Below are 18,151 nucleotides of genomic sequence, written 5' to 3' on the forward strand. Positions count from 1 at the left end.
ACAGTTTTGGTATCTGAGCTATTGGCTGCACTTCCCAAATTAAACCATAGTATATGTTCTTCATTGTTGTCGTTTTGCTGCTTGGCTCATTTGCAGTCATTGTGTAATTGAAATATGAATGGTCAAAAATCACATGACACCAGGTTATAGTACAACGGGTTTATTTGAAAACACTAGCCTTTGGAGTTCTGCTCCTTCATCAGGTTTTCATGAGAGAGGAAGACCTTAGACACAAAATTTATAAGGAAATGATCAAAGGGGTATGCAACTCATGCAAATATATTAAAACACCATAAATGGCTCTTAAATCTTTAAGAAGTTAGAATGGTTTCGATTGATTAATATGCAAATCCCAGAATTTCTTTCAAGCCACTGCCCTGAGATAAGAAGTCTTCAATATAAAGGAGATGACACCTCTGGTCAGACAATGTATTTTAGGCGTGAAGTCTTGATTGGAGTCGTTCTGTATCTTAATCTGGAGTCATTATTTTACTTCCAAAGTAGGAATTTATAAAATGCCACATGGCTGAGTGTCTACAAATTGTGCAGTTTTTTGAACAAAATAGAATGTATCTGCAAATACAAATCTGCAAACGCAAATTCACTCCATAGACTTATATGCGCATGCCCGCGTGTGTGTGTGCAAGCGAGAGAGAGAGAGAGAGGGGTATATGTATGTGTGAGTGTGCATGTGAGAATGTATAGTGTAGTGTGGTCACCTGTAATGTGACATGAACCCAAGATTTCAGTTGTGGGTACTGAACTTGACTATCAGCCTCTACTCGGTGACTCTGTGTTGTTGTATATTCTGAAGTCTGCCTTGGACCCGTTGGACTGTTACCTGGTGTAGTGTAATTTTTGACCTTGTCCAACCCAATCCAACACCGACACCTCCACGTCATGAAATAAGAATGTACAAGGGAAAGGCCATGGGGGGAATACATTTAAGAAGCACAGGCCTTCATTATCTGAAGTTGTAAATGAGAAGAGACTGTGCGATGAGGAGGATTTGAGATTTGAGGATGGTTAGGTATGAGGGTACCATTATTTTCAATGTTTCCAGCCTCTCTATTGGCTGTGCCTTCAGCAGTTGGAATCTCAACAATGGCAAGTGTTGTCACCTTCATGGGAGGCAGGGCATGTGGGTATGCCTGTTCTGCTCCTGCTGTCTCTATTTGTGTGCCAACTTGATCTGCAAGAGAGAGGCAAGTATGTCTGTGAGTACTATCCAATCTGTTTGAGATATGTGGTTGTCGTGGTTGAATAGTTAGCAGCATGTACAAGCTCTTTATAGTGCTATAAGACTACATCAACTGCATGAGTGAGAGAGGAAACATATAAATAATATTAGTTATCAGTCCTGATTGATAGAAAGTTCGGTATTTGTTGATGAGTGATGCAGGTGAAATGAATTGGAGGGTGTCTAAAATAAATGGTACGGGTGATAAAATAAAACATTTGAAGATGCATTCACTGACTTTGATCACTTGTGCAATGCTACCAGACTTTTTGAGGCACTGCAGCCAATATCCTCCAAGTTTGACAACCCATATCTGTTCCCATTGTTTCCTAGAATGTGTTTCTGGCCCCCAGTGATTAAAAGACAACTCTCCTCCTTTATCATCTCTTCCTGAGGACTTCTGAAGCTTGTGTGGTCCCATGCACCTTTTCATCAGCTTTTTCTCCACATTAGATTCAGTTACTCCATAAAATAATTTTTATGTACATTGTAATATCATTTATTTTAGAGTTTGGAATTTGAACTATGGACATATGGGTTTTGGTCTGTGTATTTGAGATATTTCAATGGTTATTTTGTCAATATATCTGGAGCATGCTTTTTTTTAAAAAAAAATGTATGAGAGGAACAGTTCCTGGAGTGATGATGGGAATTTGTTTATACTGTAAAGAGTTTTACAATCAGTCAGAGCAAACATTGCAAAGCATTAGCTTGCTTTCAGCTTAGACAAATTATGTTTTTTTTGCTCAGGGGAAACCTTTCTTGGAAAACTTTCAGGTTTCTGTTTGCAGAAACCCTGGTTGGAGCTAGATGTATTAGTTTCTCCTGAAGAAATGAGATATTTTATAATGATAAGTTATCTCGTTATAGGATTTTTGTTTGAATGCCCCAGACCAGAAGTGTTGAATGGAACTCTGAAAGAGTTTGAAGCTGAGAAGATTTAAGCTCTGTTGTGTGAATAATCAAGGAACAAGATATCAAACTGTTAAGACTGGAAGCTGAGGGGAAAAAAATAAGTCATGTCTATACATTTGATAGGGAAGGGAATTCTCTCAAATGCTTAAGTATTGTAAGTGATAGTGTTGGGTTCAGTGGAATTGAATTGTGTGTGTGTTTTGAAATCATTCAAATTCTGCTAGGTGTAAATTATTTGGTTCATTCTGTTTCATCATAATTTATTTTGCATAATACACTGTTTCTTGGTTGTTAATGTGTATTTGTCTCTCAGGGAAAGACTACCCTTGTTAAATAGTATAAAACAAAATATGATCTATCAAGCCAGATTTCAGTCTTGGATCTGACATATCCAGTAGCAATGTCAGTTAGGATCAAAACACCAGGTACAATGCATCTACTTTTGGATGGTACATACTAGCTTTAGTGGTGCTGTCCACTCACAATACTGTCCTCTGTCCCTTTCAGAGAGTTCATTCAATCAGCAGCATAGTTAGCTGAAATCAATCGAAACAGGAGATAACTGTGCTTGAGTCAATGAGTAAGGGTGAATCACAGAGGAGCTATCCAATTTATTTCCCTGACCAATTTGCAAATGATGCACTCACAATATGACTAGAGTTAATCCTAATTAGCTATGCTTCACATGAAAGCTGGAGTTTCAGTGCTAATGGAATGTGAATCAATAATGTAAATACAGCCAAATCTGAAGTCTTGGTCCAATTTGACACCACAGTGAAGTGTAGTCAGTCTTCCTGGTGGGAATTATTTAGCTTAATTTTTAAGAGTTAGTTTGAGTCTTGATGACCAATTTATAATCTGCGATCTAACATCAGTACAAAGCTTTTCACTAAGCATGTACTATGAAAATTGAACCAGCATTGATGGAAAAAAAGGGCATGAAATATACCTGGTGTTTTTGTATCTATCAGTAAGTTAAACATGCAGAGGCCCCAGTGCCTTTCATGTTTCAGGAAGCTGCATGAAAATCTAGAGCAGAAGACCTTTATGCATTAAAACTGTTCCATCGTGTCATTGTGAAGATCTGCATCAATAGACAGAAGAAACATGGTTGCGATGATCTTCTTGAGACAATTCACTCTGAACTTATAGGTTTACTGCTATTATACAACTTAATTTTGAACAAAGCTCTGAGCAATCAGTCTGACAATCCTGCCTCAATCAACACTATCAATTAATCTTCTATTATGGCTGTTTGTGAGATTAGAAAGTGAGAAAAATGGCTGCCATGTTTGCTGACATAGCAGCTTTTCACACTTCAAAGGTAACTTATTATGTATTGAGCTCTGAAAGACAAGATGATGTCCTTTCTTTGTTTTCCTTTTCAGCTTGTTTGCTGAGCTGATTAGATGTTTAATTGCTTTTCTAGGTTGCTTAGTGACAAAATAATTACTCCTTTAATTGTTGTGACATGCTGCAGTGTTGATCTTAAGAAGGTGAACACAGGCTATGTGCAATGTTCTGTGATTAAGTTACTCAGCTTTTTGACAAGGATTTGTGCCAACTGGTCTAACAAATGGCTTTTATTTTGTTTAATTTCCAGAAGGCATTTGTATTATGGTTCTTTTGTAATAGAACATTGAACAGTACAGCACATGAACAGGCCCTTCGACCCACCATGTCTGCGCCAGAAATGATGCCATTCCAAACTAATCCCTAGTGGTTATACTTGGCCCATGTCTCTCAATTCCCTGCCTATTTATGTGTCTTTCTAAATGCCTCTTAAATGTTACTATCCTATCTGCTTTAGCACATCTTCTTTAATTTTTTTCCCCTCTCACTTTAAACCTAACCCTCCATTGCATTTAGTATTTCCACTCTGGAAAATAAACTCCAGCTATCCATGTCTCATATAATTTTATATACTTCTGTCAGGTGGTCCCTCAATGTCCAACACTCTAGTGTAAGCAATTCAAATTTGTCCAACTTCTCACTAGAGTTAATACACTTCAATCCATGTAATACCTGGTAGATCTCTTTTACACCCTCTCCAAAGCCTCCACATCCTTCCCATTGTGTCGTGACCAGAACTGCACATAGTACTCCAAAAATGCCACCTAACTACTGCTTTCTATAGCTGCAACATGATTTGCCAACCTTTATGCTTAATGCCCTGAACAATGAAGGCAACTACTTTATCCACACGTGTTGCCATTTCAGGAAGCTATGGACTTTATAATAATGCTCCAAAGTATCTTGACATTTACTGTACACTTTCCTCTTGCATTTGACCTCCCAAATTACATCACCTTGCACTTTTCCTGATTAAACTTCATCTGTTATTTCTCCACCCAACTTCCCAATTATCTTTTTCCTGCTGTATCCTTTGACAACTTTCCTCACTATCCACAACTCCATCAACTTTCATGTCATCTGCAAACTTACTAATCAGACCACTTACATTTTCATCCAAATCATTTATATGCATATATATTACAAAGAACAGAGGTTCCCAGCACTGATCTTTGTGGAACACCACTGGTCACAGTTCTCCAGTCAGAAAAACACCCCTCCAAAACTACCCTCTGTATTCTATATACAAGACAATTTATTTTCATAGATGCTTGACAATGATTTTCAGAGAGGTTAGGTTCATCACATTTCTTCTGATTTAGCCTGATTATTTCACTCCATGATGTGGCTGCCCATTGAAACAAATTCACATTCCAGTTTCAACACTTGATCAATCTGCTTCATCTCCTGCATATCATTATTTCTCAACATCAGGAATCATTTTAACATGACCTTGTACTTTGAGGAGAACAACAATTTGTTAGACCTCCAATCCTGTGCCACACCATCAGAGCACAAAATGACACCATGGACAGGCATAGCCCCATCCCATATTTAGTGTAATCAGAGTAAAGCAACATCTTTTGGAAGAGTTGTAGAGATATTGTGACTTTACCGTTCAGAGCTTGGAAGATGGGAATTGGCCCACACTCTTGCTTCTGATCATTGTTACAGGCTTCTACTGAAAGCCTATGTGCAACACAACGATGCCATTTCTCAAGTTCATCATAATTTTAAAGCAAAAATTGATATCTGTGAAAAGAAGATAATTTACTTTGAAATGGAACCATAAAATGCTGGAAAACAAAACACCAGTAGATTAGGCAGTTGAAAGCATTTCAAGTTTGTGAACTTTGATCAGAATTGGGGAAAGTTAGAGATGCAATAGATTCTGAATAGTCAGTGCTGCAATAAGGACAAATGGAAAGTCTGCGAAAGGGTGGAAGGTAGGAGAGATTGACTGACTGAAAAGTTAGTCTCTTAAGGTTAGAAAGCATGGTGTTGGGACAAACAAATAATCAAAGGATGGGCCTATAAAACCACTGCACAGCTAACTGAAACAGTAAAACTGCAACAAATGAAAAAAATGCAATCATGAAGTTGTCAAACTCTGTGTTTAGTCCAGAAGGCTGCAAGTGCCTTGCTGAAATGTGAGGTGCCATTCCTGAAGCTTACATTGAGCCTTGCTGGTTCAAACTATGTTAAAAATCACACTACACCAGGTTGTAGTCCAAAAGATGTATTTGGAAGCACTAGCTTTCGGAGCACTGCTCCTTCATCAGGTGGGTCATCAGGTCATCACAACCACCTGAAAAGGGAGCGTCGCTCCGAAAGCTAGTGCTTACAAATAAACCTGTTGGACTATAACCTGGTGTTATTTGATTTTTAACTTTGTACACCCCAGTCCAACACTGGCATCCCCCAATCTTAGTTCGAACTACTTTGCACGGACATTCTTTTTCCACAAAAATGCATTAAAAGGAATTTTGTACTTTCAGATGAAGTTAGAATCTAGGATGTACCCATATGACAACCCTGACAAATGTGTAATAATGTATCAGTCTGAGTATAGCAATTTGGAAATGATTCTTTAACATCAGCAGACGCTATACTAATATTGTAGCTAAGCAACTGGCTTGGCTCAGACCAGGTAAATCAATCTTCAAGATAGAATTTGTAAACTAGTAGGAGCTGGTGTATGCAAAGCTGTGACAATAAAATAATATAAATGTAATTCTTTATTATCAGGGGTGTCAACCCATTTCAGATAAATAAGTTAATCTCTATGTTGAAATAATGGTTAGAGTGTTGGCATATTTACATTCAGTGCTCATTTTTTATTCTTGCAAATGATAATAATTTCTAGGCTTTCCATTTTGCTGAACGTTTAGAAAAGAAATAAGTTAGAAAACCATTTCACACGCTTTCACGTTGGTTGCCCTGTTAAGACAGTAAAAGCATTTTGTTTACCAGAGTACAGTGGAAATTCAAAATGTGAAAACATGACGAACTATAATTAGACTAAAATAACCAATATGTGTGGCAGGGCCTATAATCAGTGCTAGTGGAATAGAGATGGGTTTTTCTGTTGTTAATGGTTGCATGGTAACAGCTAACCTTCAGCTGGAGAAACAAAAGTCTACTTAATAATGTGTTTTTTAAAAAGGCAATATAAATTTTATTCAGTCCAATGATTCAAAAACAGAATTAATTTAACAGCATAAAATTTAAATTTCAATTGATTTTCGAAAGGAACAATAATACCAATGTGCATATTTCAGCCCCAGTAAAATCAGTTTGTAAAAGTAGGCCTTCTTATCTCAGTAGGAATATTTCTATTTTCAGACTCAGTATTAAATTGCTAAAGGTTTTGTTGTTTCTCATGTATCTGGATTTAGAAAATGATTTCTGTCCCTGTTCTATGCATATTTCATTAGTGGGTGTGTTCATATAAACTCCATCAGCAAAGAGGAAAGAGCAAAGCTGAGTTTCTCATGTCTTTAAGCTGTCATTAACAGCACTTTTCAATTGCTCAGCTGAGCATCTCATCTTAATTCCTCCCCTTTTGACTCTCATTTAAATTCCTCATTCTCCAGTGCCCAAACAGGTACCATAACAATTTTGTTACTGAGATATATTCACTGATTTCCTCCTTCAGTCTCTACGCTGACAGCTCATCCATTATCCATGTGCTAGCTGTCCTATACTTGTTCCCAGTTTAGTGACATATTGATTTCAATGTTTGTATCCTTTTTGTCAAATCCTGCTAATCCACATCCCTCCCTCTCTCTGGAATATTCTTCCAGCCCTTCGATCTTTGGTAGTATCTGCACACTTCCAATTCTGACCTCTTGACGTTGATTTTAATTGCTCACCTTTGGTGGCCATATTGCCAATGCGTTGATGACTGGAACTGTCTCCCTAAATGTTCTACCTTTCTATCCTCCTCTTCAGGAGTCCTGAAGATCTATCTCTTTATCCAAGCTTTTGGTCATCTCCTTACGTGGGTCATGAGAAATTTAATTTGATAAATCTTCCAAAACATGCTTTTGGGTTGTTTCAACATGTTTATGAACCTTTATGAATAATAATTGTTACTGTAATAGATCATAGTTTCATTTTTCATCCCAACTGACATGAAATGAAACTGATATAATTTACCCAACAGTGGAAATAGACTCACAACCCTGGGGGAGTGTCTCCTGGAACTACAATGTTCCAACCACTTTAGCACTTGAGCTACAGAATTGCTAAGGATTGATTTTTAGAGATTTTCAACACAGTAACTTTGTATGAAGATAATTTCACTCCCTCCCCCCTCCCAACTTTGTACTGACTAACTACATTAATTGTGTAAAATTATGACACTAACAGTCAATTTTGGATTTTCTTTGAGTGGGTTAATTTCTGGAAGCAGCCAAAATCATAGATTGAAATTGATTTGGCATCTTGTTTATGAGCTGATTTTTTTTGTTGAAGGAGCTGCTTTTTCAATGAATTTTCTTTCTTAAAATTCAGCAAATTATAATTGCTTGTCGGGGAAAGCATGATGGTAACACAATAGCAGCATAGAATAGGTACATTTCTACCAGCTTTCTCACGACATGCTGAGAGAGAAAGGTTTTTACAATGTCAGATCATGCAATTACTTTTTAAAAGTCAAATGATAATTACAGTTTGCCCTGGACAATGTTTATCCCTTAAAACAGATTATCTGTCCATTATCACATGTCTGTTTATGGTCCTTGCTTTACAGAAGTTCACTGGTGTATTTCCAATATTACAATGACTGCATTTTAATGCAGTTCTTTGCTTGAAAGCACTTTAGTCCTAAGATCATGAAAGGCTTTCTATAAACACAAGTTCTCTCTGGCATGTCATGTACAATCTGTACTAGTAAGGCTAGTGTTTCTTTTTAAGACCCTTGGATGAACTTCATCAGGACTTTTGTACTTGTCAACTTTCAGTCCTAATAATTCCTCATTACTTCTTTCCTGTGGAATGAAATTCTTTCAGGTTCCTCCATTCCTTTTAAACTTTTTAAACTTACACAAGTGCAATAATAAGGGCAGGAAGACAGAACTAACTTCAGTGAACTGGGAAATTCCATTATGAAATAGGTCATTAAAAAAGCAATGTCAGATGCTTGAGGGGATATTTCAGAATACTTAGAAATGGTACAGTACCATAAGAGAGAAAGATGTTAATAGAGGGACATACCATCCGTGGATAACCAAGGAAGTTAAAAGTTGTATGAAATTGAAAGAAAAAGCAGATAATTCAACAAAGATGAGTAATAGATCAGAAGACTGGACAGAATACCGTATAAAGAACATCACAGAATGACTGAAGATTCTTTTTCATTCATACTTGAGATTGAACTGAGTGGCTTCCTTAGTCATTTCAGTTGGTAGTTATGGGTCAACCACATTGATGTAGGTTTGGCATCAAATGTAGGCCAGACTTAATTCCCTAAGCAATATTAGTGAACCTTATGGGGTTTTATTATCATTTGACAGAGACTATGTGACCTCCAATAGACAGCCTTTTGATTTCTACTTTTATTGAAGATCACATTTACCATTTACTCCGGTGAGATTTAAGCCTGTCTCCACAACATGAGACTGGGCTTTTGAATATACCACTTCAGCATTGCCTTCCTTTGAGGGATGGAAATAAGCACTTACCTGGAAACTTAAAATGTTGGCCAAGAAGGCACTGCATCATGAAGTCGTCTCAGTAGCACCATACTGCGACTATCTAAGGTAACCTGTTTAATAAGGAGAAGGAAATTATCATACATGAGAGTGCTAGCTTGAAAAATTAAAACAGGTAGTGGAAGCTTCTATAAGTATTTAAAAGGAAAACAAGAGTAAATAAAATGAGGGCTGGTCCTTTAAAGCCACAAGTCTAGGAAATCAGTCGTGGGAAATTTGCAGATGAATTGAACAGATATTTTTGGTGTGTCTTCATGGTAGAGTAAGCACAATACACTCCAAAAATCACTATGAATTGGAGATGAAAGGAATGGAGGAACCTGAACAATTTCATTCACCAGGGAAAAGGTAATGAGACAATTATTAGAACTGACAAGTCCAGAAACCCAGCTGAAGTTCATCGGAGGGTCCAAAAGAAATAGCTGCTGAAATAATAGATAGATTGATTACAAGTTTCCAAAGGACCCATCAGATTAGAAAATAGTGAATGTGTTTTGGGAGGGAGGATGGTGGGGGTGGGGAGGGTGGGGGGGGTGTCATGGTAGAGAGGGAAATACAAGGCAGCAAACTACAGGCCACTTAGTTTAATATTTATCATAGGGAGGTTGCTGGACTCATCTATTTAAGTGAATGTAACATCTCAATGAACAAGGCAGAGGAAACAGGGTTTTGTTAAAGGGAAACATGCTTGACAAGCAAAATTGAACTTCTTGTGATAGTAATAAGTAACGTGGATGAAGGGAACCTGTGAATGCACTGCACTTAGATTTCCAGAAAGCATTTGACAAGGTGCCATATGAGTGGTCACTAATCAAAGCAAGTGTTCCTGGTGTATAACAATAACACAGATAGTGCTGTGGTATTACATTTGGAGTGATTTACCTATTAAGGAGCTCAATATGCAAATAAACCAAGTAATCGGATGCTGTTTCTTAATTGCAAGTTATTGATTAACTTATAGGAAGCACAGAGTAAGGATACTGGGTTTTTTTTGGATTGGCAAGCTGTAACTAGTGGAGTGCCACAGCGATCAGTGCTGGCTTCTCAACTATTTACAATTTACATTATTGATTTGGATAGGGATACTGAATGCATGTTTAATAAATTTGCCAATGATAGGAAAATAAGTTGTCAAGAGTAGGTAGAAGGACATCAGGTGACTGAGAAAAAAATGTGGTAGATAGAATATAGCATGAGAAATACAAACTCATCAATGTTTGCAGAAAAAATAGAAAACTGATGTACTATCTAAATTGAGAGGGATTGCAAAACTCAGTTGTAGGGAAAGATCTGAGTATTCTATGTATGTGAATCATATACAATTACAGCAAGAGCTTAGGAAGGCAAATGGAATATCATTGGTTAATACAGGAGGAATAGAAGATCAGGAAGTGAAGTTTTATTTCAACTGTACAGAGCCTTGGTGAGACATATATAAAATACTTAACATAGTTCTGGTCTCCTTATTTGAAAAAGATGTAATTGCTTGAGAAGCACTTCAGAGAACTTTCACTTGATTCATTCTGGAGACAAAAGTCATATCTTATGTAGAAAGTGAAACAAGTGAGCTATATATTTATTGGAGTCATAAAGTATGACGCTGGAAAAGCACAGCAGGTCAGGCAATATTCGAGGAGCAGGAGAGTCGATGTTTCAGGCATAAGTCCTTCATCAACATTCCTGATGAAGGGTTTATGCTCGAAACGTTGACTCTCCTGCTCCTTGATGCTGCCTGATCTGCTGTGTTTTTCAATGCCACACTTCATGACTCTAATCTCCAATATCTGCAGTCCTCACTTTCTTCTCTATATTCATTGGACTTTAGATGAATGAGAAATGACATTAATGAAGTATATATGATCTTGGGGAGCTGTCAGGTTAGATACTGGGAAAATGTTTCCTCTGTTAGGAGAGACTAAAACTGGAGGACATTGTTTGAGAATGAGAAATCTCACTTTAAGTCAGAAAAGATGATTTTATTTCCTTTCAGAGCATCATCAGAATCAGGCGATTCACTAAATTGATTCCAGGGATGATGCATCATCTTAAGAAGAGAGGTTGAGCAATTTACACCTAGACTCTCTGCATGTAGAAGAATGAGAGAGATCTAACTGAGATATGTAAGGTGCTAAAGGAGCTTGACAAGTAGATGTAGAAAGGATGTTTATTCTTGAAAGGTAATCTAAAATGAGAGGTCACAGTTTTAGGATAAGGGATTGTAAATTTAAAACAGAGTTGAGGAGGAATTGCTTCTCTCAAAGGGTGGTGAATCTGTGGAATTTTTGACCCCAGATTGTGGTGTATGCCAAGACGTTGAGTAAATGTAAGGAGGAAATAGACATTTTTGTAATTAACAATGGGTTGAAGAGTTATGGAGAGTAGACAGGGATGTGTAGTTGAGGCAGAGATGAGATCAGCTATAATTGTATAAAGTGGTGAAGCAGGCTTAAGGCAACCTACTCTTGCTCCTAGTTCTTATTAGTGTGTGAAATTCTCTTCACCAGAAGGGAGTAGGGGCAGGGTCTTTAACTGTATTCATGCTGAGTTAGACTGATTTTTGATAAGGAGTGAATTTTTTTTGGGTACAGGCAGTGAGAAGAGGAGCTAGATCATAACCAGATCAGCCATGTTCTTATTGAGTAGTGGAGCATAACAGGAGACAATGGCCTAATTGTATTATCTGTGGACTGTTAATTCAGAATCCCAAATAATGTTCTGGAGACCTATGTTCAAATTCTGTCTTGGCAAGTGGAATTTGAATTCAATTTTAAAAATTCCGGAAACAAGGGACTAATGTTGACCATGAATACATTATCAATTGTTGGAAAGAAGCATCTGGTTCACTAATGCCCTTCAGGGAAAGAAACTGCCATCCTTACCTGGTTTGGCCTACTAGAGCCTATGAGTCATAGCTATGTACAGCACAGATACAGACCCTTCAGTCCAGCTTGTCTATGCTGATCACATACCCTAAATTAATCTCGCCCCATTTTACCAGCACTTGACATATATCCTGCTAAACCCTTCCTATTCATGTACCCATCTGGATGCCTTTTAAATGTTACCAATGTACCAGCCTCCACCACTTCCTCTGGCAGCTCATTCCATACATGTACCACTTTTTGCAAGAAAGAGTTGCCCTTTAGTTCCCTTTTAAATCTTTCCCCTCTCACCTTAAAACTGGAGTCTCTAGTTCTGTGATTCCAGACCCGTAGTTGACTCTTAACCGCCCTCTGGGCAATTATGGATTTAAGAATGGGCAATAATTGCTGGCCTAGCCAGTGATGCTCTCATCCTGTGAATGAATAAAAATAAAGCAGCCTTGAAGGACCAAATGTTTTTACGGTGTTCCGGTGTTCTTTGAACACACTTAGAACACACTTCTCAGAAATATATAGCAGAGTCATTGAATATTTTAAATGCAGAGATTCTTGATGAACAAGTGATTCAATGTGGGCAGGTTGGAATATAGAATTAAGGTCACAATCCGATCAGCCATGATCTCAGTGAATGTTGCAATAGGTTGACCTACTCCTGTTTCTAATTCATATGTTTAGCATCTATCAGTTAAAACAGCTACAACCGTGTATCAAGGAATTACTGAATTTAATCAATTGGGTAGATTTGTGCATCTTATATTTAAGGTTTCTAGGAATGAATGTTTTAGCCTAGAAAAAAACATAATTTTCAAATCATTGTTTAACCTTTAAAATATGAATAATTCTGTTGATCATTGTCAAAGATGATTTGGGAAGAGATTTTTTGAATGAAACGCTGAACATATAATGAAACAATTTTCAGTGATGTAAGCTGATGACAGCACATCTCTTGTGTGCCTGTCGGCTATTGGACCAAACTCACTTAAAACTCACTTGGCCAGCTGTTCCTCGTGTTCACCTTTCCAGTTGGTTTTTCAACCTCCATTCCCCAGCTGGAACAGAATTCCAGGAACATACTGGCTCCATAATACATGCTACAAAGAAGAGAAAATCTTGAAGCTGCTGTTTTTGTCCCTTCACCCAGGAACTGCTTTGAAAGTGGAAAAGAAATAAGGTTATGATGGGAATAAAGCTATTAAGGAATAAACACATTGGTCGTGAAAGGGTGACAGACGAGATACATGGATCATTAAGGGGTGAGATGAGTAGTAAGATAAATGGCCTTAAAAAAATGTATTGGATAAAATAAACAACTCCAAGAGGATAAGGCCTCTGGTTGAAATAGATTACATTCATGTCTTTTAGTAGAATTTGAAAAAAAAATGGAAGAGGCTACTACTCATACCTTATAATTTATTAGAAAAAGCGTAGTACTAGAGGTAGCAAGTAGTTCCTGAACTTAAGAAGAAAACTGAGCATGTCAAAGGATTTATAAGCCAGTCAGCTTATCATCAGTGATAGGAAAAGAAATGGAATCTTAACTGAAGGAGAGGATAGAATAGCATCTAAAATAAACAAAAATGTAATAATAAATAGTCTGTATTGAATTTTAAAATGGCAATTGTCACTTAGCCAACCTAATTGAATTTTTTTGAGAAAGTAACAAACAGAAGGTAGACAATGATTATGCAGTGGATGTAGTTTATTTTGATTTTCAAAAAGTAATCGATAAAGTGTTCCATAACAGAGTAATGAATAAGGTCACAGAATCTGGAGATAGGAGACAAGTGGCAAAGTGGGACTGTCAGCTGGCTGCAAGACAGAAAGCAGAGACTGGGAAGATAAGTTAGTTAATCAGAGTGCTGGAAAGTGTGTTCAACAGGAATCAGTCTGCTGCTGCTGACAATTTACATCAACACTTTGGACTTGGGAATACAATTTCTAACTTGTGAATGATGTCAAATTGGGAGAATCGTCAATACTGAGGAAAATATTGCAACAATTATTTGCCAGTCTTTTTTTAGCCATACTATGAGATGGTATATTTAGGTGGGAAGATTAATGAAATCAGTTGCTACTTGGGTGATGCAAGTCCACGTGAGGGGAGAAGAACAAAGGGATCTCAAAGTGCAAATGCTCCAAAGCAATTCAAAATCTTAATTTAAGTAGCAAAACATCCTTTTGCTATCAGCCTTTAACACTGTACATTGTAACCTTTGCACTGTTAAATCTCACTTGAACACAGAAGAATTATATATAATAAATAATTTTTATTGAAATATATATATCATTGTTTTCTGATTGAATAGATGCACAGCTACTTAAACTCAGAAAATTGGATATTTCTGCATTAGGTTATTGGTCATTATTGAGCCTGGTTTTTGGCTAGAAAATGTGTTTGTAGGGAGTACCCTGTACCCCAAGAACATATGAACAACCTTTAACATGAGCAACTAAAACAGATATTAAGTCCCCTTATTAATACTTAACAGGGGCTTAACTCATGTCTAGACCTCTCTCCCCACGTTCTGCTGGCAGTGATGTGGCCTAGCAAGTACTACCATTAGTAAAGAGGTCAGTTGAAATATTTAGGTCAGACATAATTCCTCAGGTTTTCATCAGAGTTCTTCCCACCTCCAAGTTCACCTGGTTAATTGGCCTTTCTTGCACCCCTGGAATTAATAAGCTAATAAGTTCAAAGAAAATTACAGAACAAAACAAAATCATTTTTCATGCCATCATCATTGTTCAGCCATGTTGTTCTCAGCAGTATCTTGGAGACTCCAGGGCACTGCCAATGTACTGTTCCCAACCCATTTGGCTGACCTCTGTTTGGGAGTGCGCGTCCCCATAGATTTCTGTACTACCTCACTGCCATCATGGAAGCACTTGCCAGCAAATGGGCAATGACTGGAATGGTTTTGACTGCACACCTTCTTAAAAACTGGAAGTGCAAAGTGATTTGGCTGTAAGGAGTGTTGCAAGTAAAAATGAGAAAAGACTATTAATATTGCTTTACCATGTTGGTTCATCTTCAGGTTCTCCGTACAGGGAAAAGATCACTATCGCAATTCTCCAACTGCAGGAGGAGGGGAAACTGCACATGATGAAAGAGAAATGGTGGAGGGGTAATGGCTGCCCTGAGGAAGAGAGCAAAGAAGCCAGTGCTTTAGGAGTCCAGAACATTGGTGGCATCTTTATCGTGCTGGCTGCAGGCCTGGTACTGTCCATCTTTGTGGCAGTGGGTGAATTTCTGTACAAGTCGAAAAAAAATGCACAGCTTGAGAAGGTAAAAGACTTTTCCAGTGCATCTGTAAGTTACTGGAGATTATATAGTGCAGTCCCATTGATTTTTCACTAGAGTGAAATCTTATTGAATAATATATATAAATGTCTAGATTTCCTGATAAGAAAATGGCTTAAATTTTGAGTGTATGCTTTGTGACAGCAAAATCATTTAAACTCAGAATTTGAATTTTGTGAAAAGAATCTGTGCATTTTAATTAATGGTTGCTAGCTTTGTTCAAGCTTGTTTATATACAATGAAATAAATATTTATTTGCTTTAAAGTGTATAGGAATGATTACTCCATGTATCCATAGATGCAGTGGTATTTGATATAAGATATTTATTGTGTTAGACAAACATGGGCATAAACTCAAGCACGACATGAATAATCCAGTCAGTAATGCTGTAAATATTGTTTTATCTCTGAACAGCATTCTGAACTTCAAGCTGCAAAAAATGGAATATCTTTGATATTTTCATTGTTTACCCATTGTATGTGGTGTTCAATTCAATAAATGTAATTGTTTTAAGTAGTTATTGGCAGTTCAGTGTATTTCAGTGCAGTAAGAAAACATCAAAGACAAGCAAAATGACTGTGTTTCATTAAAGCAGATAACACAGCAGAAGGGAAGTGCATTAGAATAGTAATCATTGAATCCAAATCTCAATTCATAACCATGTTGCCACTAACACAGTTTTTGTCAGATAATAGGCTTAAATAGCTGAATCCATGTTTGTCATTTACAGCAGTTTTGATTCATGCTATAATCTGCTGTGCTTTTAATTAGCCATAATGCTTTGTCTCCGCCGTGCATCTCCTGATTTTTCTTTCTTAATTAAACACTGCTTATTTCTGCAGATATGCAATGATTACTCTGCCAATATTAGACCAAAACGTGATGGCTTGCCATTTCTTTGGTGGTATGCTGTCGCAAGTATATTAAAACTGAGGTAGACAATTCCCTCTTTACTGTTGATGATAGAATGAGCAAGTGATTCAAGTTTGTTGTCATCACATACGTTATAAATTTTAAAATAAAATGTATAATTTCCCATAGAAAAGTTTAATTTATTCATTTGAGCTGCAATTAATAAATCTAAACATCTAAGTTGTTTACTGTCAAACCTGATAATTAGCTTCAATGTGCAACTGTGGATTTTTCTTGGTCTCATGCTATTTTCGTTGTTGAATGAGAACTGTGGCTATAACAGTAGAATATTGATGTATAGTTTGAACAATTTAAACCAAACTATTGCAGTTTATTGCCCTTTTACATTTTTTTGTCATTTTAGCACTTTGATTCTGTTTAATTGTGTCACGTCAAAATTACACCTGGTCACGTGTCCACTTTTTATGTCCAATTAATTTTGCTTCTGAGGGTAAATTGCTAGATTGGTGACTTCTTCACGATTCATCACTTGAATACCCTGAAGCAGTGGCAGAAGGTGTCACTTAATGATAAGAAAAGAAGCTTCAGGGATGAGCTGTTCAGCCAATATCTGTGCAGTCATTAAAAGATGAAAACAGAAATTGATTTAATAGTTAATGTTCGAACACTCACTGAAACATTTACTCCAGGTTAAAGGATGTCTGCATTAACTGTTTTACAATTATTAACAGGGCTAGCAACGGCAGAATCCAAATGGAAAAGAAAAACCAATGAGCAACGGCATGAAATAACATATGTGTATTGGTCCTCGTGCAATTAGGGAGATTTATTTTATCACATGACTGTTTTAGTTTTCAGAATTTAACCACGGATTAAACTGAAGGCTTGAGGTTTTGATGCAGAAGTCAGGAAACTGCTTCCAAAGAAATTGATGATGTTTGAAATTTCCAAGTTGTCTTGACCCTTATTTGGCACTGAGATAGAAGCCCATAAGGGAAACAGACAAGCTCTCAGGGCTGGAAGGCCAAATGGAGGATTTCCAGCTTCAGTGAGCATCTGGTTGTAGTACAAATCAGTAAATGGAAAGAACTTTCAATAACTGGTGTCCTTTGAATCACCTTTTAAAACGTTTAATAAAATCAAATCAGAAAAAGCAGTCGAGCCAGCAATGTGGCAGGTGAGTTAAAGGCAACGTGATGGCTCAGTGGTGACTCACAGCACCAGGAACCTTGGTTCGTAACCAGCCTTGGGTCACTGTGGGGAGTTTGCATGTTTTCCCAGAGTCTGTGTGAGTCTCCTCTAGGTGCTCCAGTTTCCTCTCACAGTCCAAAGATGTGTAGGTGAGGTGGATTGGCCATACTGAATTGTCCCAGAGATGTTCAGGTTGGGTGGATCAGCCATGGTAAATGAGGATAAGATAGTGGAGGGGGATGGGGGCATCTGGTTCTGGGTGGAATACTCTTCGGAGGGTTGGTGCAAACCCAATGGGCTGAATGGTGTCTATCTACATGGTAGGGATTCTATGATTCAATGAGTTCCTTCCCAGGGTAGCCTTTGGCTGTACTCCATGCAAGTAGATTGTGAGGACTTGTACTTCACCCTGACACTGCGTGCTCACTGCCAGGCTGTTAATCTGCCCTTGTTATGTTAAGAAACTCAAGGCCAACTTGTAAATTCTGGCTCACCTCCTAAACCACTCTTGTCAAGACTCTTGATGATCCTAACTTGTCTTGTGGACTTTGGTGACTCACCTGGGGGGGGACTGAACAGGCCTCTGACAAAACAGCTGATGCCAGCAACAATTTGGAGGTGCTGGTGTTGGACTGTTAAACATCACACAACACCAGGTTATAGTCCAACAGGTTTAAT

The 18,151-nt window shown here is 37.6% G+C and overlaps 1 protein-coding gene across 8 annotated transcripts in view; it reads left to right on the plus strand.

Annotated features, from left to right (window-relative positions):
- The window catches only part of LOC122548404 (glutamate receptor ionotropic, kainate 2), a 442,113-nt gene that overhangs the window by 421,793 nt on the left and 2,169 nt on the right, over nt 1–18,151 (plus strand). For all 8 annotated transcript variants that reach the window (XM_043687010.1, XM_043687014.1, XM_043687017.1 and 5 more), the window contains one exon: nt 15,143–15,393. In XM_043687010.1, coding sequence (XP_043542945.1) covers nt 15,143–15,393 — 251 coding nt within the window. The remainder of the gene's footprint in view (nt 1–15,142; nt 15,394–18,151) is intronic.

Source organism: Chiloscyllium plagiosum, chromosome 3 (genome assembly GCF_004010195.1).
Source record: "Chiloscyllium plagiosum isolate BGI_BamShark_2017 chromosome 3, ASM401019v2, whole genome shotgun sequence".
In the NCBI taxonomy this organism is placed as follows: Eukaryota; Metazoa; Chordata; class Chondrichthyes; order Orectolobiformes; family Hemiscylliidae; genus Chiloscyllium; species Chiloscyllium plagiosum.